We start from the raw sequence: 22,232 nt of genomic DNA, 5'->3' as shown, positions 1-22,232 counted from the left end.
CCCTCCCTACCATCCCTCCCCACCCAGACCTCCCCTGAAGCTCCTTTTAGCCTTGATCATGGGGGGGGGGGAGGCATCTAGTAAAAAGTAATTTTGTTTTATGAAATGTAGTTTCCTTTTATGACCTTCGCTAGCCCAAGAGAGGGTGACCTTAGCGACAGGAAATTAACACAGAACTCATTGAGGGTGATAACGGCGGTTCATAATCTTTTGACTGATAAGTTAATATCATTAATTAATCCACTAATTGCATAGTACTTGAGTTCCTCCACCCCAGAGTCTGGAGACGTAGCTTCCAAATAAGCAAGGGAGAGAAAGCGACAGACAGACAGAAAGACAGACACTAAATTTTTACCTAGCCCAGTTAGTGTCCTCCCTTATCTGGCTGGGCTGACACATCTGTGAGCATCTTAAACCGCACGTTCCCACCCGGCAAAATGCACATCTGCCCAGTAACATTTGTATATGATGCCAAGCAATTGGCTGAAGTCACCTAGGAGAGGGGGCACCTACTCCTGGACATAAAAAGATTAAGACAACAACAACAACAACAACAATAATATGATGTCAGAGATGTGGGCGCTGGGGACTAGAATGCACCCAGTGAACAGGGCAAGAAGGAAGTTGGCATCCCAGCACCCATGCAGGAATCCTGGAGAGAGAAGCCAGGGCAGGCGGGCAGGCGGGCACCAGGGTGATTCCCCAACCCCAGCAACCGGCACCACAGCCCAGGTCATTTACTGGGAACCCCAAGTGGTGCCAGATCACATTTCAAAGGCTCAACTAGATCTGCAGCCTGGGATCCTGGGAATGGGGTGGCTGGGAGGGAGTGGGCGAGGGGGGTGGTACCTTTGAGGTGCCAACCAGGCTGTCTCCAAAACTGGAGATCCGGGAGACAGAGGCCCAAGGACTCCAGCCCGGCCCGGTGTGCGCGTCTGAGGCTCAAAGCACCTTGATCGAGCTCTGGGCTGGGGCGCGATTTGCTGCCTTCCCCCAGTCTGCGCCAGGCTGGTGCTGGCATTGGCACTGACACTCCGATGCCTGGGCCCACGGTGCCCGGACTGCAGGTCTGCGTCCTCTGCTCCCCTCTTCTCTTTTGTCAGGAGAATCTGTGTCTCCCACCCCCATGCCGGGGCAGGAGCGGCTGAAGTCCTTGCAAGGACTTCCTGAGACACCAAAAGGTTGGGGCTCACTTCCTGACCTGGACAGAAGAGACAGATTTAGTTTGCAGGCTGCCCTGCTTACCATGATCCAGAGACTCCCAGACCCATTCCCATTCTCCCCACAACTTCCACCTTGGGCTCCCATGGCCAGGAAAATAAGTTGTTTCTGCTTTGGGGACCCCCTCTGCTGTAGGCATTTTTTTTCGGGGGTGGGGTTCTGTCTCCAACCAGTCTGTCTTTATCCATCTAGGCACATGGGCCTACTCTCCCCCAAATACCCCATCTTCGCACCCCCTTGGTGTTTACTCCCATACAGAAGAGAGAACCGAAGGCCAACGTAAAGACTGCTTTCGTATTTCACAACAGATTCACAAACCTCAAGAGCATTGTAAGAAAAAAGAAAAAGAAAAACCAGCACAAGAGCCCTTACTCTGCAATCTAATCCTCTGCCAGTCCCTTTCGCTACATCCAGGACACAGACACACCTCCACCTGAATGAGAGGGGACTGCTTAAATTCTAGAACTCTCTGGGTTGGCAGTTAATTCTCTTTCCATAATCCTTACCTGCCCTCCTCCCAGGGTAATCTCGCATCACTTAACTATCTTGTGCTTCGGTTTCTTCTGTGGTAAAACAAAACAAACCGGCGCTTTAAAAAAAATAAATGAGAGGAGCACACCTAGGGGGTTAATTTTTCCGGGGTCACTTTTGTGGGTGCGTGGTGGAGCTCCTGGCACAGGCCCCGGATGCCAGCTATTTTTATGATGGTTGCGATGTGCACTTTGAACGCCGACATCTGCAACGTATACTCCTTGATTATACGCATCTTGATTATAAAACAACTCAAGTGCATTTACATCCGGAACTGTCTCCAGCCCGGGCTCCTCACTCCAAATTGGAAGAGACGCCTACCGATGGGGCATGCATGCATGCATGCACGCACGTGTGTATGCACACACTCATACACACACACATACATAGGTCCTTTAACACCTGCAGGTCCTGGCCTGAGTCTCACCCCCTCCCCCAGGTGGGACCCGATGGAGCCGTGGCCCAGAAAATTCGCTGCTCTGGGCTCTCCTCCGCAGACTGTTCCTGGTGAGGTCCAGTTTGGAGATCAACAAGAGCAGAACGGGTGGGGAATAGAAAGCACTGCAGAGGGCGGCTGTCTGTGTCTGTCTGTCTGTCTGCTAGCTTAGGGGAAAGGGTCAGAACCCAGGGCTGGAATTATAAGTTGATATTCAGGAACGTTTCCCCCACGCACCCGCCGTGGGCCCGGGGTGGGCGCGGAGCCGCGTGGGCGCAGGCCAGGCCGGCCCTGGGGTCGCGCACGCCCCGGGCTCCTAAGGGGGCTCCAGAATCCCGAGAGGGAGGGAGAGAGGGCGAGAGGAGGGAGGGAGGGAGGGAGGGAGGGGGAGCGCAGGGTTGTGACCCCGGCCTCTGCCCGGGCGCGCCCTTCGGGCCCCAGCAATTAGCACCGAGAGGTCAGCAGGAACCCGGACGCCTCTTCCCCGGCCTCAAAGCGCAGCAAACGGCGCCCCCCGCCCTCCCCTCCGCGGGTCCCCGACGCCAGGGCGCAGCCGGGCCTGGGGCCGACCTTCCCCGACAGGCCGGGGTGGAGGGGAGGGGGGGCCTCTGGCCCGCACCCGCCTTTGTCACCTTCAATCTACAGATCACCAACTCTCCCAGCCCCGCTGACCCCCGCGGGGGACACAGGGACACGGGGGGGGGGCAGAGGGACCAAGGCCTTTGTCTCAGGAAGCCACCGGCTTCAAAGCAGTGCCCACTGGGGTGGAGGTGGAGGCCTGGGGGGGTCGTCGGCTCCCTCCCTCCCTCCCCCGGCCTCAGATGACCCCTCCACCCCGGCAGGGTCCCCCCCACCCCACGCACACACACAATACACCGAACAGGGGGAATCGCCAGCCGCGTCCTCGCTGGAGTTCTTCCTGGAAAGCCAGAGGTCAGAGGGCGGAGGGTGACCCCCCCCAGTGACGGATCCCCCCCACCCCGGTCCGATCGCGGGGACGCGCGGGAGTGGGTGGCGGGCAGGGACCCGCGGCGGATCGTCCCGGCCGGTGCCCGGGGCCGCTCGCCACCGGCGCGCACTGGTGGGCCGGACAGATAGGTGGCACTCGAAGCCCGGGGGAGGAAGAAGAAGAAGAGAGAAGGAAGGGGGGGGAACCACCACCAAAGCAGGTTGAGGCGCCGGCCCCGAGTGGCCCCGGCGTCCGCCGCCGCCACCATAAAGCCCGCGGCGAGATTGCGCCGGCGCCAGGTGAGTAATAGACCTCGGAGATGCGGGGCGCCCGCGCCCGGCCCCGCCGCCGCCCGCGCCCGGCCCCGCCGCCGCCCGCGCCGCCGCGGTTACTCATTAACGTCGCCGTCCACCGCGAGACGCGCGGGAGATCGCCGATCAGAAACAAACAGATAGACAGATAGAAGAGGAGGCAGAGGCTGGCCCCAGGTGGGCACGCCGTCCCCCACTGGGGGCGGGGGGGCCTCGGGGAGGGGGAGGAGGTCACCACGACGGCGATCAATAGACCAGAAAAGCTCTCCACCCCCCCCAACACCCCGTTCCTCTGAGAGACCAAAGTCATTTGCTCCCCAATTTGGGAGCGCGCAGCCGGGACGCGCGCCCTGGAAATCTCTGGGCCTTGGGGGAGATCTAACCCCCTCCAGCCCTCCATCACCAGGTCCACCAAGCCCTTCCCCACCCCTCTGATGGTCCCCCCTTCCCTCCTCCCCCCCACGGCTCGGGAGAGGACGTTGGAGGTGCCCCACGTGCCCTCCTCCAGATGGTCCCCAAAAGGTCCCCACCCCGGCCCTCTTCCTGGGACGTGTAGGGGGGATGGGGTGGAGGTGGGGGGAACTCCTCCCGGCCGGTCAAGAGGCCTGGAGGTGACAGGGACTTGGGGCCGGGCTGGCGGGCTCCGGGGTGAGAGGTGGGGGGTGGGGAGTCGGCCGCCAGGCAGGCTCCGGCTGGGTCTGCGCGCCACGGGCCCCGGGAGGGGGGGGGGGACGAGGCCGAGGACGGAGGGCAGAGTCCCCAGAACTCCCCCCTCCTCCCTCCCCCTCTGCCTCCCCCCCCAACACCTCCAAGGCCAGGGTGGAAGGATGGAGAGACCCAGCCAGCCAGCCACCCAGGCCATCTCCTCCATCTCACCGAATTGATTCCAAGATAAACGGAACTTCAAAAGGCCCACTCCCCGACCTGGCCTGCGGGGGACCTGGGGGGAGGGTGCTGGCCTCTTCCCCCTCCCCCAGGCCTCCCCCCAAACTCCGGGTGCTTTTTCCTTTGAAGGACCTGAGACCTGCCACCCCGACCTTTGCCCATCCTCTGTCTCTCTTGGTGTGACGCGGCGGCTCGGTGTGCGGGACAGCCAGCAGTGCGGGGCCCGCCGCGCCCCGGGGAGCCTGCCTGCCTGGCTGGGGCGTCCTGGCCCAGCCCGGTCCAGATCCGCAGCCCGGGCTACGGCGCCCTGGGTATCTGGGGCCTGGGGGAGCCTTCGGCCTTGTCTGTTCGTCTCATCCCCGAATGAGGGGCTTCCTGACTGAGCCCCTCCTCTGCCAGACAGATTCCGGGGTGCCCACAGAGATTTTTGGACATGGATTCCCCAAATCAATGTTTAAAGAAAAACAAAACCCCAAAACAACTCAGAGGAGATTGAAAGGAAAACGTTCCTAGCGCACCACCTTTCCTCTTTCTTTTTGTAGTTCTTTTGGTTAAGTTTTTTTTTTGGGGGGGGGGGTGAGTGGGGAAGGGGAAGGCTGACTGAAGCCAGGGGGCCAAGTTTCTCTGGCTATGAGAATCCAAGTATCTGCAATCATGCTGCTTCCGTTTCCCAAGTCTTATTTTCAGATGCAAGCTGGTGAGTCCCTATAGAGTTAAGGGACTTTTTTTTTTAAGCTTTGTAATTTCAGTGACATCTCATTTTGGCTGGTGGGGGGGAGGCCATAATTATTTAAAGGTGAAGGAAAAGAGAATGGGGGGGAGGAAAGACACCCCCCCCCAGCCTTCTTTCCCTTTCCACACTGAGGAAAAAGCTCAAGGAAAGTATTTCACACAAGGCCCAAAGACATTTCAATAAAAATTTATTGAAATTTCAGTGATGTTTTTAAAGACGGGGAGAGGGGGAGGGATACAGAAAACCAAAGAACTCTATAACACAAAATACACCTTCATGAATTTTTTTTTCCTTTTTTAACGTTCAGCACCTGACTTCTGGAGTTGTGAAATCTCCTTTCTCTCTCTCCTCTCGGCTAGGTACCAAAACTCAAAATGCCATCAAGATTAGCCACAGTAGTAAATTCCACTTTGAAGGAAGTCAGAGACTAGCAAACACAAATATGAAAGCAAAATTAATAAATCAAGCCACAGCCCCTGCACGACTCCCTACCCACACCCCTCAGCAATCCCCCAGACACACTGGGAGATTTCGGGTTTTAAGAAATTGAAAACGAAATCCGGCAACTCCTGTTGGCTAAATAAAAGAGGTACTAGTACTCCCCTCCTCTCCCAACTCTCGAATACCAGGGAGGAAAAAGAAAGAAAACCAACAAGGGAAAACAGAATTCTGTAGACAGTACTTGGGGAAAATGTTTTCTACTGTGAAACTGCACTCTGGGTGACCTAGAAATAAAACCAACTAAAAGAGAAGGATAAACACAGGACAGTTGCGATCTATTTACACAGAAACTATGTACAATGTCAATAAATTAAAAGTTTTAATTTTTCTTCCCGAGCATTCATAGTCTACCTATTTACAAGTTATCAAATAATTACATAAATACTTTGTCTAATAGTCTCGCTTCTTCTTTTTTTTATTATTTCTTAAAACCTTGTTATTGCATATATGGGAAGGAGAGCCAATGAACTGCCACAGAGCTTAGCTAAAATAAATTCAGCTTTCTTCCCCCCCCCCTTTTCCAGCCTCCCCCCCCCCCCACCTCTTCCCTGGGTTAAATCCAGCTGTGAGTTAAGGGCTGGAGGAAGTCAGGATTGAGGGAGTGGGAGGGTGGAGGGGGGTGATTTGCTTTGTCTAAAAGCAGGCGTCCAAAATAAAAACCACGAATATATATGACGGTGAAACACATGCAAGGAGACCTAATATCAGCTCTTAAAACATCACAAGAATCGTATTTAAAATGACACAGATTTCCTTAATATCGGCTAAACAAGAATCACGAGGATTTGCCTTCCCAAGCAATGGCTTCCGGGGGAATTTATTGAGATCCGACATACAAGTCACTGTAAAGTTTTCCAATCTCCACACACAGAAGCGTGTTAATTCATTTGTCCCCCTCCCTTCTCTCTCCTGTTTTTAAAAACACATTTTTTTATTCGTTTCCACTTGACACTACGAAGGGAAAAAATATATATATTTATAGAAACCCACACAGAGAGAGATATATACATGCCTTTCAAGCCCTCTCTCTCCCGGTGGGCCCTGCTACCTTGGTTCTTCTTAACCTCAGCTTGCTGACCAGCCTCTGCGGGAGTTCCTTTACCTCCAGCCCCAATCAGCTCCAAACAACAGCCATCTCCGAACCCCCAGATAGATAAAACCGTGTCAAGGTGACTGGTTTCTGGGTACAACCTCTCCACGAGAGTCCAGGCTTCTCAGATACCACTGCAAAGGAAAGGGTCACCCCCAGACAGGCCAGGCCGCCCCCCCAGAGGGGGGGTGCTGTTATTTTTACATCCAACAAAGTGCACTGAAGACTTGACCAGAACTGGAATGAAGAGACTTTCCCGGGGTGGGGGGTGGCGGGAAGAGGTTAAGGGGATGCACTGCGGGACCGGTCCGGCTTAGCCTCTAAGCCGCTCACCAACCGCTGGATACTCTGCAGTTCGCTGGTGGCCACCTCCTTCTCGGAGCAGAGTTTGGGTGACAAGGCCACCGAGCTGGAGGAGAGCGTGGAGGAGCGGCTGTTCAGTTCAGAGCCGGAGTCCACGGCCACCGAGGCCGGGCTGGTGGCCAGCGCGGTGGCTTTGGCATCCAGGGGTCCTGTGGCCGCGGCAGCGGGCACCATGGAGGGCAGCGCGGTGGTCAGCAGGCTGCCGCTGTCCGGGACGGGCACGGGGATGGAGTAGGGGCTGTAGCGTAGGCGCGGACGCATGGTGTTCAGGTTGAGGAACGGGTGGCGGTGGACGGAGCTGGAGGCCGCAGCCGAGGAGGCTGCTGCGGCCGCAGCCATGTAGGTGTAAGGGTAGGGGAAGAGGCTTCCGAAAGGCGACATGGCCAGACCCTGGGAAGGGAAGAGAGAAGCCAGCGCGAGTGAGCACACATACAAGGGAGCAAACAAGCGCCCCCTCCCCTCCACTCCAAGCTGGATGGACAGGGGCCAAGCTTCAGGGTCTCTTCCCTGCCAGCTACCTGGGGGCAAGACGCTGAGTGTGTGTGTGTGTGTGTGTGTGTGTGTGTGTGTGTGTGTGTATGTGTGTGTGGTGTGTGTAGGTTCAACTCAACTGTGTCACCCAGGGCCACAACTCCCTAAATATGATAAACCAGAGAAACCACAAGCAATCCATATATACTGATTGGGGGCTGGGTCAATATTAAGTGAGCTGATGCTTGTAATACAATTACCCCTTCTGCCAGGTTCTCAAAAGTGCCAGAAGTTTCCCCTACTGGCAGCTGCACCTGTTCAAGGGGGTCTCCCCCTCCCCCCCACCCCAGACAGCCTAGGAGAACCACACAACATGCTTTGTCAAAAGGTAAGTTTTGTGGGGAAGGGGGGGGGGGACAGGGAGGTGGGAAGGTAATTGGAGGGAAAGGGTAAAATGGCATTACCCTCCCAGGTGAGAAACTCAGGCAAGGCTTCAGTGGCCCAGAAGTGCCCACAGGGACTAAGTGGCAGAAACAGATCTCAGCCAGATCTGCCTGAGCCCTATGAGGTACCATTGCCGCCGTCCCCCCCCCCCGTCCCCCCCTGCCGATACCACCTGCTGCTGCTGCTCCCCACCCCACCCCACCCCAAAGCTGGGAAGGAGAGGTTAAACCAGAGCAGACACCCACGTTTCCCTCAGCCTTCCCCTCCCCCACCCCACCCACAACAGGAGAACTCAATCTGCCCTCTCAGCCCTAGAGTGGGGAGACGAATCTGCTCAGACAAAACAACAGGCCAGAAAACCCGAGACCCTTTCCGTGGAGTTCAGAGCCTCCCTCCCCGCCCCCCCCCCCCAGCCATGCGGCGTCCCACACAGCTGTCTGAGCCACACACAGGCCTGCTTTAGTCTCTCTGATATTCCCACGTGTGCCCTAGGCCATTAACCCTTTGTAAGCTGGGCTGGGCAGCTTGGGGGTGGCAGTGGAGGCAGAGGGACTTGGAATGAGAAGGAAAGACTAGAAGTGGGATCTTCCCCTTAGCAAGCCATTCCCCTCCCCCTCTCCTATTTCCCCAGACCTCAGTTTCCCTTTGGCTCCAATTCCTCCAGAGGGTGGACAGAGCTCTGGCCAGGAGACACCGAGGAAAAAATGGCAGCTCCAAAAAAGTCAAAAGGGCCAGAAAGACACCCTCCCAACCCCGGGTATCAGAGCCCCAGCTCCATCACAAGCCAACCAACCGAGCTGTGTGACCTCAGACACGTTCACTCCGAGAGGTGTCTCTGGACCTCTTCCCCAACCGGCTGAACAACAGAGGTGTCAGAGTGCCCACAAGGAGAATACAACCCAGCTGGCACTGCCACTTATAGGCATTTAAAAGCTGCCCGGCGGGGGCATGTCTAAAGGGGGGCTGGGGTTTGCAGGGGGAGGGAATGGAGGGGTGAAGAAGTCATGATACTTCTAGTAGCGGGTCCATAAACCTCATGACGTGTAATCACGACTCTGGGACACGGTGAGAGTTAAGGCTGCTGGGCCGAGGTGTGGAGGTGGACAGGGGGTAGGGGAGGGCGGGCAGTACCTGCGAGGCCAGGACGTGCTGCTGCAGGTGGAAGGGCAGGGTGGCGGCCGACGCTCCCGACAGTCCCTGGGCGGCGGCGGCCGAGGCCATGGCGGTGGAATCCAGCCCGGACACCCCGGTGGACGCCCCGGACACGGTGGCCAGCAGGGGCCCCATGCCCGCCGCCGCCATGCTGGAGAAGGCGCTCCCCATGGCGAACTGGCCGGGGTGCAGGAAGAGGGGGTGCCCGTTGAAGAACTGCTGGCCGGCCAGGCCCGGGGCGAAGCCGAGGCCGGGCAGGGGCCCCTGGGCCAGGTGCGCGGTGGCGGCCGCGTCCGTCTGCACCGAGAGCGGCGCGAAGGCGTCCTTGCCGGGCAGCGCGCGCGCCTCCTCCGCCCGGGCGGCCGCCACCGCCGCTGCGGCCGCCGCGCCCGGGCTCCGCCGCTCCTCCGGGCCCGGGCCGCGGGTGCTGGACGAGATGGTGGCCGGGCTGTGGCGGGAATCGGGCGACGCTTTGTCGGGACGCCCACCGTCCCGGGGCCCGGCCGCGAAGTGATGCTGCGGCGGCGCCCTGGGCGCGGGGCTGCCCTTGTCCCGGCCGCCGGGCTCCTCGGCCGTGGTGGTGGAGATGCGCGCCGAGTCGCAGGCCTCGGGACCCGGGTCCTCCTTGCTGTCGGCCTCCGCGTCGCTCTCGGCCTCGCTGGCACACAGATCTACCCGGAGCGGGGCAGCGACAAGGACCACAACACGGCGGGCGTTAGCTCCAGGAGGGTCCCAGCGCGCGCCCCGGGCAGCCCCACCGCAACGCTGGGTGGGGTTTGGGTTGGGCCTTTTTCACTGGCTGGGTGATCCTGGACAAGTCCCTGGAATCTTCTCCCAGCACACCCCAACCCCCCCCCCATATTTTCTCTCTCTTTCTCTCATCATTTGCAACAGAAGCGTTGGGAGAGAGACTTCTCCAGGCTTCCACAGTAAGAATCAATCGAGGTGGCCCACCAGGCAGACAGACAGTGGAAGTAGGGACCGACAAGTCACCTCTTCTCATTATAATGAGGGTTTTTTTTGTTTTTTGTTTTAATTTAAGGGAGTCACGCAGAGCTCTCCTGTGGGGGAGGCCAAACCCTGCACTCCTCCATCTCGTGTGCAAATGAACTTCTTTTCGGAAGGAAAACGAAGTTACTCTAAAAGTCACTGGCTTCATCACCATTCCAATTACCTGCCCGGCCTTTTGTTCAACCCCACTGATCAAGGTCAGCCCTTTTGGCCCGGACCCCGTGGGTTCTTTGGGGAAGGACTGGTTTGCAAAGAATCCTGTCTGCCCAGTAAATTGCTTAGGGGCAGACACCAACACCCCTCACCCCAATCAATACACACTCCCCAAAGCCTCAGTCGGGGCAGAGATGGATGGGGATTGGGGGGGGGGTCCCTCCTTGCACCAACACACACACAGGAGCAGTAACTACCCCTCTTTTTCCCTCTTTTTCTTCCCTGCTTCCATAACTACACCTTCAGTGGGTTGTCAGTCCTACCAGAAAGCTTAAGACAGTAAAGGAACTCTCTTTTATTACACACAGAGAGGGTGTGCTTGCTCTTTTTAAATGCAGAAAACAGGGGAGCTCTATCTCCCCACCCCCACCCAAGCAGGCTCCACAGCCCCTCCTCCTGCCCAGGTCCTGCCCAGGTGAACTGCTACCTTTCTAGCTGTCACTTCCTCGGGGCGTTCATTCCCTAGGCCCGAGTGGCAGAGGAAGTTTCCCCGGTCCCAACCTGACACAGTTTTAATCTACACTTCAAGGTAGGTGGTCAGCCAACAGTCAGATGCTGTCTTGAAGCGAGGAGAGAGAGAAGAACAGGGACACTGGCCGGAGCAGAGCTTCCAGAACCTTCCAAAAAACTGCCCTCCCTCACCAAGACCTAATAGACGAACACAGCATCACCTCCTTCCCCAGCCAAGTGCGGATTTCTGGGAAAGAGGAAGACACACCTGGCTCCTGTTCATAGATCCTGGAAGGGGTCCATGGGCGTCTAAAGGGTTAATCTGGTTGGCCCTGCCCATGGCACTTCAGACTGGTGAAGGACCAGGGGGGCCTCCACCCAGCCCCCGGGGTGGCCAGACTTACCTTTGAGGTTTGAGGTCCCCACGGTGGAAACAGCCGGGGAGGAGGCCTGAGCAAAGCAACTGAAGGCGGCCTGCTCGCTAGAAGACTCGTCTGAGGTCCCTGTATCCTTTTTCTGTCTCTCATCAAACACCCGCATGGATTGCAGGGTGAGCTGTTTCCTGCAGAGAAGGATGCCCGCACACCACCCCAACATTACCCAGTGAAACTTACCCATTTCCCCTCTGGGCTTTCCCTAGCCTTTAAACATCCAACACACCTCACCCTGCCGGCCGGCCTGTCTTCCTGCCTCTCAGAGATCACAGGAACGCTGCCATCAGCTGGGCCCAGGGCAGCCACTCTACAGACCCCAGCATTGTTCTAGAACCCCTCTAAGCCTGCCCTCTCCAGAGTGCTGGCCCCAGGGGTAGTTAAGGAGGGAAGGAGGGAGGAGGGCTCTATTTGGCATTTGCTTAGCTGTAAAATCTTGTTTAAAAACAGGTGAAAGCTGGGGCAAGGCCAGGGACAACTACATTGGTGGCCCCAGAGACCAAAGGGACCAAGAGAACCAAGAGAACACAGTCTCAGTCTGTCCTCAGCCTCCTCTCCCCAACTCCAGGATGGTGGCTCAGATGGGCAGGAAGTGGTTACTTCACTGTACACTACACTGTAATTGCTTCACCAACATATTAATTGGAGTTCAAATTTATTTAGATGTTAGAAATTGTTATTTTTGAATCCAAGGGGATGCATTAAAAATGGGGGATTTTTCTGGATTATAGAGAATGGTTTGAAAAACCAGTGGTGGGAGGGCAGCCTCTCATATAGACTGATTGCTGGGAAGGAAGGAAGAAAGGAAGGAAGGAAGGAAGGAAGGAAGGAAGGAAACATTAACTCAAGAGCTAAGCCAGCTCTGATGGAATTTGGAAGACAAGATGGCAAAAAAAAAAAAAAAAAAAATCCCAAAAAGCAATTGGTGATTGGTTTGGTCTTTTCCTGGGACCTGCCCATGATGAACTTCAACTCATTAGCAATTAATTAGCAATAAATGAGAAGTAACCTGTTAGTCATGATGATTTTCTCTCAGTGACAATTGTTTTAAAGGTAGAATAAGTACTGAGCATGCTACTGGTGAGTATGGAATGGGGGGGGGGGTTAACGAAGTGATTTCCCAGGGAATTTTCTCAGCATTCATGTTTCCTACCTCACTTTTAACACTAAAAAGTAAAACTCACAGAAAAAGCCATTTTTGGTAACTAACACAAGAAGAAAACATAGATTCTGACTCACCTTTTCTCTCTCCTGCCATTTCCAGTGTCCCGAAAACCTTTTGCGAAAGGGTTGTTGTCTATTTTTAACTGGGTTATCTAGAGGAGAAGACACAAGACAGAGAGAGACATTGGCTTTTCTTTCTAGAATGTTCTCAGGGTGTCTCACTGGAAACAGAAGAAACTAACAAGGTGTGCCTGTTCTACGTAAGCTTCAGGCTGAAATTACCTAAAGGGAGGTTTTTCTGTGGGTAGCAAATTAGCTTGAGCTCAGAGAAAGAACCCTCCCCTAAAGTTGTCAGGACAGACACGCTGGCAATAAAGAGTATGCTTCCATTTGGGTATTTTTTGAAACACAAGGTAATTAATCATCAAATATGTTAAGGTACACTCATCCACTACACACACAGTACACACACACACACACACACAACCTTGTCTGAGAATCTAATAAGATGATTGATGGGTTTTCTCTACCCTGGTGCTAGAATGAGTTAGAATCTTTTCCCCCCCTTTGGCTGGGGAGTGGTAGTAGCTTAGGGAATTACAATGCAGAAGCTTACAGGTTTTAAAGAACGGAATGGCCTTGACTAGCCTTGGTGCTCATTTCTGCGCTCTGCCAGTCAGACCTCCTGGTCTGATTAAAAACACTGCACTATTACGTGAACCCACTCAGCAAATACAACTCTCCCAGGAGGCTGGGGGCCAGGGAGGCACCTTACACACCACGCAGGGACATCAGAGCCTGCAGTCTCCCAAATTTTCTGTTTAGGGAACAGTTGCTCCATCTGCTCCTCAGAGATGGCAGAGGGGGCTGCGGTGGATTTTCAGGTTTGTTTTTGTAGGAAGTGACTGCAGGTAGACTGCAAAGGACAGGGTGACATCTTGGCAGTACCTCCATGAAGGCCACCTTGTTACACATCCAGGGACCCCAGGCAGTGAAGACAGTGAGTTCCAAATGCAGGGGTGGGGCCAGGGGGCCTGGATTGTCCCCCTAAGGTCCAGAACTCAGGTGAGCTGGGGTTCTGGGGTGCAGTGCTTGAGCCCATCCCCATCCCCTGGTGAGTCATACCCTAAAGGCCATTTTCTCTGTGCCTCTTCTGCCGTTCCCAGTAGCTCTGGGTCAGCAGACCTGCAGGTTCTAGGCCCTGCCTTGTTTTGTTTTGTTTTTTTTCCTTGGGGAGGGGGGTGGGAAGGAGGACCCAATCTTCAGCTACAGGCCCAAGGCAGAAGGATTTTTCCAATGAGGTGGTAACTTTGGCTACCTCCAGGTAAAGACCTCAAACAGTGATGGGGCGGTCCCCTCTCTCTCTGTCTCTGTCTGTCTCTCACACACACACCATAAAAAACACAGCAGCATAAAAGGTAATAAAAACCAGACCAGCTACTCAGGCTAGAGGGGGGAAAACCCCCAACCTGGGTTCCACCAAGATCCTCCCTCTCAGAATCCCAAGTGGCTTTTGCCTTAACATTTTAGCTGGCTCATTTCAAACCTTTTTTGTTGTTGTTGGACCCTCCTTCTTGAAGAGGAGAATGAACACTGAAGTCCACCAGACAAAGCCCCCCACCCCAACCCCCTCCACCGGGGAAGGGCGGCCAGAGGGGAGGTGGTGGAGATGGGTGACAATAGTGAGGGAGTTTCTAGCTGGCAAAGTCAGCTTCGCCTGGGCAGATTCTGCATTGGGTTCAGAGCTGGAGTTTGTAGCTGGCTGTAAGTTTTTTATTTTTGCCCCTCTGCCCTCCAAGGAGAGGCTGGGTTAACATAACTGTCCACACAATGGCTCAAGACTCACATGTAAAATACCCTTTAACGTTCCTCAGCAACTTAAAGGGCAGGAAAAAAAGATAGCATCCTTTTATTTTTCCTTTTTTTTTTTTAAAGGCCCTTTGGGTTACCTTATCATTCTGGTAAGCAGTTACAGCGATGAATTCGGTTTCTGGGAACAAGTAAGTCCGAAATGTACTATAAGGCAGCTTCAAAATGTCATTGGCTCGGACAATGTGAAAGCGGGGTTGGTACTTATGCATGGAGTTCAAGATGGTCTGCAGATACGGGAGAAGAGAGGTACATTAAAACAAACAAAAGATCTTTTTAAAGAAATTAGCAGGACAAACAAGGTGACAGAATGACATTTCCTACCCCCACCCCACCACCACCCACCACCGGGGTACCAGGGCTGGGGACCTAGCTCACTTCCTTAGGTAGATTTCACTCTCAAGTTGTTATCTTCAGAACAATCTAGATGGCTCCCGAATTTCCACCAAGGCTTCCCCCCACCCCACTCTAGCCATCTACCTTGAACCCTAGCCTACCTGAGCCCCCAAACGACATACAAACCCCCCCCCCCCCGTTAGGATGCCTGATCTGCTTGGGAAGGCCAAAGTCTTAAAAGACAGAGAGAAAAAACATGCATTTTAATTTACAAAATGATTCAGTACTTTCAACGTCCGCTAATTGACGAGCTCAATCCACTTAAAGCCCTGGGAGGTCTGAACTCTGGAGAGAAATATTTATGTCCTAATCAAATCAGGGGCTTCAAATGCAATTCCGGCCCACTGAAGATATTTCCGCACCATTCCTGTCTTCCTGGACCTAATCTTCCAGCTTATTCCTCGATTATCACTTTGTTTATTTTATTGAAATGTCGGAGAGGGGTAGAGGAAAAGGGCAAAGGTCTCCTGCCTCCCCTCCCCCCCCACATCTGACTTCTACATGCAATCCCCCAAGCCTTCTAGAAAATTCTAAGTACCCTCTCACTGAACCCCATGCATGCACTCATTCCTCATGCCTGAAGCTCTCTGAGCCTCATTTCTAATAAACCTGACTTTGACCTATGCCCAATTGTCTTTTCATAAAAGAAAATAAAAATTTCCCACACGCGTTCACACCCTTTTAAGCCAACCGGGGTCAAAGCTCGCAAACTTTAAAAAAAAAAAAAAAAAAAAGCTCTCTCCCATGAATTAGCCCGGCAGGTTTCAAAAGAGCAGATTTCTTTTCCTTTTCTTTTTTTTTAAAGCGAAATCTTTTCCAAACACATCGCTTGGCGATTGACCCCCCCCCCCTTAAAAAACTTTCAGTTCTTTTTCTAAACTTCAATTCTAGATCCAGCATCAACTCAAGAACGTGACCTGGCTTATAGTACAGGAGTTTAAAAGTTTTCTGAACCCCACTCAGAACGCCAGGCCTTCCACGAACCGGAGAGAAACACATGATAAACCCTCTCTCGCTAGCACAGATCCGACAAGCTTGCTCTCGAAGAGAAGTCAGAACCGAGAGACACGGGATTTATAAGGAATAAAAGGGCAGCTGCCTTTGGGGAAGGGGAAGGGGGAGGGGAAATTGAGAAAAACAGAATTTTACTTAAGAGAGAAAAAAAAAAGAGCAATGCAACTTACAAATCCGTGTTTGTCGGAAATGTTGTTGGTGAGTTTCAGCTTATGGAAGGTGACCACTTTAGACATCCATTGTTCCCCGGTAGCGGGGCTGTCGGGGTGAATGTACATTCGTTTTGGCATCTCTGGGTCAGCCTTACCGGCCACCATCCACCGAGAATTATGGAATTTATATCGACAGTCGTCAGCAGCTATGATATCCATTAACAAAATATATTTGGCCTTTTTATCCAGGCCTGAGCACCGCACTTTAAATGGAGGAAACATTCGCCTACAATAGGAAAAAAAATAATATTACTAAGAGGAGAGAGAAAAAAATACATGGGCTGAGAATTGTGGGTATCTCGCTCTCCTTCTCGAACACTGAAACAAAGTTTTCAACTTTCTCTCATGACTGACTGAATTTGTATAGATACATATTTCCGAGTAGGGCAGTTAAGTGTAAACTTGTTTTCCTGCTCACTGAATGATCAAACAGGCTCAGTTTCTTTTTACAATACCGATACCCCAAGATCCAAAACAAATGGATCATGTTCTATTTCTCTCCATGGTTTAAAGTGTTGTTTGTTGTTGTTTTCTTCTCAACTTTCTCCCTGTGCAACCTCTGTGCTGAGGGGGAAAAAAAAAGTTGCCTGTCTTTTTCTGGGAGCTGGGATTCTAGCAAAGCGTGGTAGAATTTTCCAGCCGCTATTTTTATGAAAATGTTAAATGTATCAAGGGAATAAATAGCCAGTGACAATCCCTCCCTGCTGAGGGGTTGTAACCAGACTTTGGACAGATGCTGGGGCTGTGTTTTACAGATGCCCAGCAGATCTGGAGGCCTGATGACCCACACACCCACCGGTGGAGTTCTTAGCCACATTCCCCCATTCCTTAGATCAGAGACGGCAAGATCTCCTGCCCCCAAACTCTGCTTAATTTCACTCAAGTGCTGGCATTTAGTACTTGTGACTTAAAAGGAAGCACTTCCTCGGCGAAAGCCGGTTCCAAGCATCTTGTGGGTTGCAGAACTTTCTGTCCAACTTTGGCCTCCTTTTGCTCGGAAGGAGACACAAAGCTGGGGATATTTAAGAAGCGGGATTTTATTTTGTATCCTTCCAACGTAATACCTTAGGTGGGGGTAAACTTCAGTGCTCCCCCCTTTTTTTAATGAAAAAGAAATCAGTGATTTCAAAACAGATGAGCCTGGAGGCCTCCCTTCCAAGCTGGTTTCTACCAGGCATTACGTAAAAATACGAATTCTAATATTCTCAGGCACAAGAAGGAGAGACAGGAACACATCCTTCCGGCTCCTTAAGATTGGCAAACGTAATCTTAATTATTCAAAAATTCCCCGCTCGACTCCCTCCTGGGTGGGGGAATGGGGGGGGTCACACACACAGACAGTTGAGGGGTGCTAGTAACCAAACAAACCAGATCACCCTTCCATGTGAGTGACCCTGACAGCAGGGCTCAAGGCCCCCTTCCCACCCAGAGGCCAGGCTGAAGAAGAGAAATGGGGAGGGAGGGGGGATAATGTCAGGTCCAGGGGGGCTAAGCACACAAAGGAATGTCCTTTTAAGTTTCTCCCTGGGAATACAAAATAAACCAGGTACAAACTCGCCAAAGCTCAAGCCAGACAGTGTCGGGGAAAGATCTGAGAGCAAGCTGCCTGCAAAAGGGGGTGCCTTTCTCCCGCCTTGGGGAGCAGGGACGGGGCTGGCTCTCTGGAAGAGCCCCCCATGGGTGAACCCCAATGCCCAGGTCCGCTAAAATGTCCCAACACTAGGGCAGGGCCAGGCAGTCCCTGTGTTCATTTTCGGGGGGGGGGGGACTTTTTAAGTGTTCGTCTAAGCCGTACTAACAGGCAAAGCAACCTCTGGGAAGAGAGAGATAAAGACAGAGGTTAAAGGAAGAGGGGGGGAAGGAATCCTCAGCTAGCTTGGGGAGGATCCCCAGCTCCCCCCCACCCCTTCCCCGCACCCCTCACTCACCTTCCCGACTTGGTGATGACCATCTCCGTACCCCGCTTGTGGAACTGATCCCAAAGTTCTTTGGCCTCCAGATGCACCTTGGGGTCGTCCTCCACCTCTTCCTCGGGCTCCATGCTCTTCAGAGGCCTGAGGTGTGCCTGCGGCCCCAGGGACGAGAAGGGGAGGCCGGTCTCGGCCGCCCCCACCAACTGATCCATAATGGGCTTGGCCAGGGCGCCGGGCAGCGAGAGCGCGGCGGCGGCGGCGGCGCCATTGGGAGGCAGCGTGAGCGCGGGGAAGAAGGGCGGCTGGTGACCCAGCACCGCGCTCATGGCGAAGTCCGGCGCCCGGTGAGGTAGGAACGGATGGTAGGCCATGCTTGTCCCAGGAATGACCGGATCTCTCATGGAGAGACTCATCCACTCCAGGCCGGGGCTTGGGGGGTGAGGGTGGGGGGTCGGCCGGGCAGGGGTAAGGGGGGGGGGACGGGAAGCCGAGTCCGCAGCTGCCGCCGGGCTTTTTGCCTTTTGTTGTTGTTGTGAGTGGTGTGGTTTTTATTCAACAGCAGCACATACTTTAAAACAACAACAACACAAAACCAAAAAAAAAAAAAAAGAGGAGGAGGAATAAATCACAACGAAAGCACTTCAAAGGGAGAGGGGGCGAAGCGTCTCTCTCCTTTGGGGGGGCGCGGAGGGGGGTCGCGGGGCGCCTGCCTGCCGCCGGCTTGCGTTCCTTCTCCAGAAGTCACGGCGACAACTCAGGAGCCGCGGTGCGGGTTCCCCGGTGTCTTGACAAAGCCGCTCCGGGAAGTGGGTCTCCGACGCGGGAGGCGCGAGCCGCGGGGTCCCCCAGCGCCGCCCGAGCGCCCGGGCGCACGGCTCGGAACAGAACACTCCAGCCCGGCGCGTCCCCGGGGTCGCGCCCCGGGCCCCAGGATCCCGGCTGCGGAGGCGGATCGCCGCTCCTGCGAGGCTGCGGCGGCGGGCGGCGGTTTTGTTTTGGTTTGGTGGTGGTGGTGGTGGTGGTTGTTTTTAAACCGTCCTCTCGCGGTTCTTCTTCCCCTCCGCCCGCGGGGAGATCGCTCTCTTCCTCTCCCTTTCTCGCCCGAGGCGTCTGCAGTTGGCGCTGAGGACTCGGCTTGAACCGGCAGCCGGAGAGCGGAAAAAAAATGTCTCTCCTTTGGAAAACGAAGAGAGAGAAAGGAGAGAGAGGGAGGGAGGGGGGGACTGATTGGAGCCCTTTGCACCAGCTCTGTGAAAACTTGAACTACAGCCTGGCTTCCGCTCGTCCTCTCCTCCTCCTCCTCCTCCTCCGGCTTTGGGAGCTTCGGTGAGTGTCCGGGTTTCGATCCGAATCCAGCTGGATCTTCAGGCGGGGGTTGGAGGTGGAAGGGTGGGGGGGGGAGAGACTCTTCTCTCTCCAAAAACGTGAGCCAAGTCGCTTCCTAAATCTGCATCCGAGGCGCGCAGGGCGTGGGGTGGGGGGCGGCCCAAGGAGGAATCGGAGAGGGTAAAATGGAAAGGAGAGAGAGACAGAGAGGGAGAGACAGCGTCAGCGAAGAGAGAGGGAGGGAGCGAGCGGGCGAGCGGGGAGCTCCGCGCCACCCTCCTCGGCCTCCGGGACTCGCGGGGCGTCTGCTCGCCGGCTCTAGAAGGTCGGGCTGCACTGAGGGCTGCGGGGAGCCCCAGGCTTCTTGATTGGTTCTTTGACGCTTTCGGACCAATTGTGTGGCCGCATAGGCGTGGTTTTCACAGGTCGAGTGCTGGGGGAATAGAGCTGAGTTATAAAAAGAAGGTGTCGGAAACTGTAACGTCGCCGCTGCCGCGTCTACTACTGCCGGTCCGGCGGAGATGTCAACACGACCCCGGGGGCGGGCGCCGCTGGGGAGCGCGCGCGCACCGGAGCCGCCTCTAGGTGGCTGATCCCCGAGATCGCTCCAACTCCCGGGTTTGCTCAGCTCAAGTCTGAAACGCCTCGGCTTTCCAAGCCCAGCCCCCCCTCCCTCCTCCCTCCTTCTCTCCACTCCCCCCTCCCCCGCCCCGATCGAGGCTGGAGGCCGGGCCTGCGAGGAGAAGGGGGAGGGAGGGCGCGAGCCAGCCAGCCAGCCTGCCTGCCTGCCTGCCTGCCTGCCAGCCCCGGCTCCAGCTAGCGACGCGGCGGAGAGCGCGCCCCGGCGCCGGGCAGGGGCGCTCGCCTCTCGTGCGCTCGCGTCTCTGGCTCCTCCGCGGCTTCTCCTCGAATCCCAGCAGCCCGATCTCCTCCCCCGGCTTCCTCGGGCGGGTCAGGCGGGCGGCTGAGCCCATTCGATCCCTCGCTCCTCGGTGCCACAAAAGCCGGGGCTGCGCGCCGGAGCTCCCGGGCTAGGCTAGGCGGCTCTGCAGCCCCCCACGTGGAGCGGAGCCTCCCCACCCCATCCCCGAGCTCGGGCGTCCCGATCGGCGCGGGTCACCCCTGACTGATGATTATTATCTAGGCTCGCCGGGACACGAGCTCCCGGCTGGAGCCAGGTCTCCACGCAGGAACGAGGGGGTGCGGTGCGCTCCCCACCGTGCCCCCCCTCCTCGGCCATGTGCAGAGAGACCCAGGCGCCCCTCACCCGCGACCTCAGTGCGTCCCCGCGCCCCAAAGACACGTACACGCAAACGCCTCCGCCGCTCGTAATCCCCGCTCCGTGCGCGGCTCCCCCGGAGAGACGGACGCGGGACGCTTCCCTTTCCTTTTGAAATGTATTTATCAGCCCTGGGAGCCCAGGTTTTGCATTCAGATGCGGGCTCCGGGTATTACGCCCGGATGTGAGTGGGTGTGTGGAGGAAAATGGGGGCTGTGAACCAAGACCGTTCCGCAATGCGTGAAGTTGTGGGTCTGTTGTTTTCCCAGCCGCTGCCCTCGGTGCTTCGGGGGTCGGCGGAGCGGGGAGCTGCGGGGCCGGGCAGGGGCGGGGGAGCCGGTCTCGCTGCCAGGGGGCGGGCAGGGGGCGCCCCGCTAGCCTGGGATCTGCTCCGGGCATCGATCGCGCTTCATCTCTGGATGCCTCAGCCCTTTCTCCACCCAGGGACTTCACCGTTCACCAGTCAGGAGGCGGATTTGTAAAGCAAACCGTGAAGTGCCCCACCATCACCACTACCTCCGAGGGCTGGAGGAGACTGGTTCCAGGCCTGGCCCGGGTGGGGATAGGGCAGAGGGGGAACAGGCCTAGCATCCTCACGGGTCAGACCTGTCGCCAAACTGCCAAGACGGTGGCTGTGGCTCCCTTTGGCCAAGCAGGCCCGTCCTGGTTTAGATGAGAGGAAACCGTAGAGACCATTACTTCTTTATTTGGGGGTGGGGGTTAGCAAGAGACCTTTGGATGTAAAGTCACTGGAGAGAGGGGGGGTACAGGGCCTAGGGGATTAAGAAACAGCCTTCCTTCAGGGGTGCGTGTGTGTGGACTAAACTGGATCAGCACAGGTCTCTCCTAAGCCAACCTTTTGCCTATGTGCCCTCCCTCCCTAACCCCCAACCTACCAGGCAAAGGAGCAGCTGGTGGTGTGTGTGTGGTGTGTGTGGTGCCAGTGTGTGTACAAACGCCCCGAGACAGGAGGAAGAACTTTTGAAGGGACAAGAGTTTGTTTCCAGCTTCGTATGATTGACGCACATGGTTCAGAGCGCTTGGCGCCGGCGCCCAGAGATTTCCCTGAAGTCACTGAAGGGAGACGGGGGAAGCTTTCTGTAAAACCTGGGTCTGGTCTGGCGCCCCCACCTCACCCCCTGACTCCTCGGGCCTCTCTGCCGGTGGCGAAGAAGAAAACGAGAGAGTGAGAGTGCAAAAGAAAGAGCCGGTGCCCAGAGTTGTTGGCACACAGCTCCTGCTCCCCTTCCAGCGTTCTCTGCGCTGGCCCAGGGAGGGATGGAAGACGCCAGGCCTTCCCCGCCCCCCCCATCGGTGCATAGACTCTCCAGAGGTCACTGAGGGGTCCCCTGGGTGTCTGGGAGGCCAGAAGCACCCCCTTCCCCACCGTGCTCGCTGCAGGAGTTTGGGGGGGGGCGCTTCGCTGCTCCAGCTTGGCTGCCCCAAATCCTGGCGATCTGGTTTTGTCTGAGCTTGCTGGCCGGCCAGTCTGTGCCTGGCCACGTTGAGGTCAAGCAATAATAATAATAATAATAATAATAATAATAATAATAATAATTCTGCCACTGTGAGGCCATTAACCCCCTCCTCTCCCACCCGGTACCCCAAAGAAGGGGGGGACAGTCCACAAGCCAGGGACTGAGACATTTGTATCAGCTCCCCCCCAACCTTCTGGCCTCACATATGCTCTGAAAATGGAAAGGGAGGGGGACAAAAAAGGGGGGGGGGAGTTTGATGATGTGGCTTGTGTGGCTCTTGTCTCACTGGAGACTCCATCCAGGGTGCATCGCCCCGATCTGCGACTCTGAGGCTGGGCTCTAATTCCTCTCCCGTTGCCTGCTTCTTTCTGCAGCTCTTAACCCTGGGG

The 22,232-nt window shown here is 55.6% G+C and overlaps 1 protein-coding gene across 1 annotated transcript; it reads right to left on the bottom strand.

Annotated features, from left to right (window-relative positions):
- Positions 1–5,236: 5,236 nt before the first annotated feature.
- On the bottom strand, positions 5,237–20,473 carry Tbx3 (T-box transcription factor 3). The gene is made up of 8 exons (XM_070021421.1): positions 20,394–20,473; positions 17,776–19,519; positions 15,806–16,073; positions 14,306–14,452; positions 12,432–12,508; positions 11,166–11,323; positions 9,067–9,758; positions 5,237–7,410 (listed from the first exon to the last, which is right to left on the bottom strand). The coding sequence occupies exons 2-8, from the start codon at positions 18,171–18,173 to the stop codon at positions 6,940–6,942; spliced, it is 2,211 nt and encodes a 736-aa protein (XP_069877522.1). The 5' UTR covers positions 18,174–19,519; positions 20,394–20,473; the 3' UTR covers positions 5,237–6,939.
- Between the last annotated feature and the right edge of the window lie 1,759 nt (positions 20,474–22,232).

The sequence above is a fragment of the Dipodomys merriami genome, unplaced genomic scaffold, assembly GCF_024711535.1.
Source record: "Dipodomys merriami isolate MVZ:Mamm:240054 unplaced genomic scaffold, mDipMer1.0.p SCAF_142, whole genome shotgun sequence".
NCBI classification, from domain to species: Eukaryota; Metazoa; Chordata; class Mammalia; order Rodentia; family Heteromyidae; genus Dipodomys; species Dipodomys merriami.
Note: the sequence above shows the minus strand (reverse complement) of the source record. Positions and strands in the feature narration are given on the sequence as shown.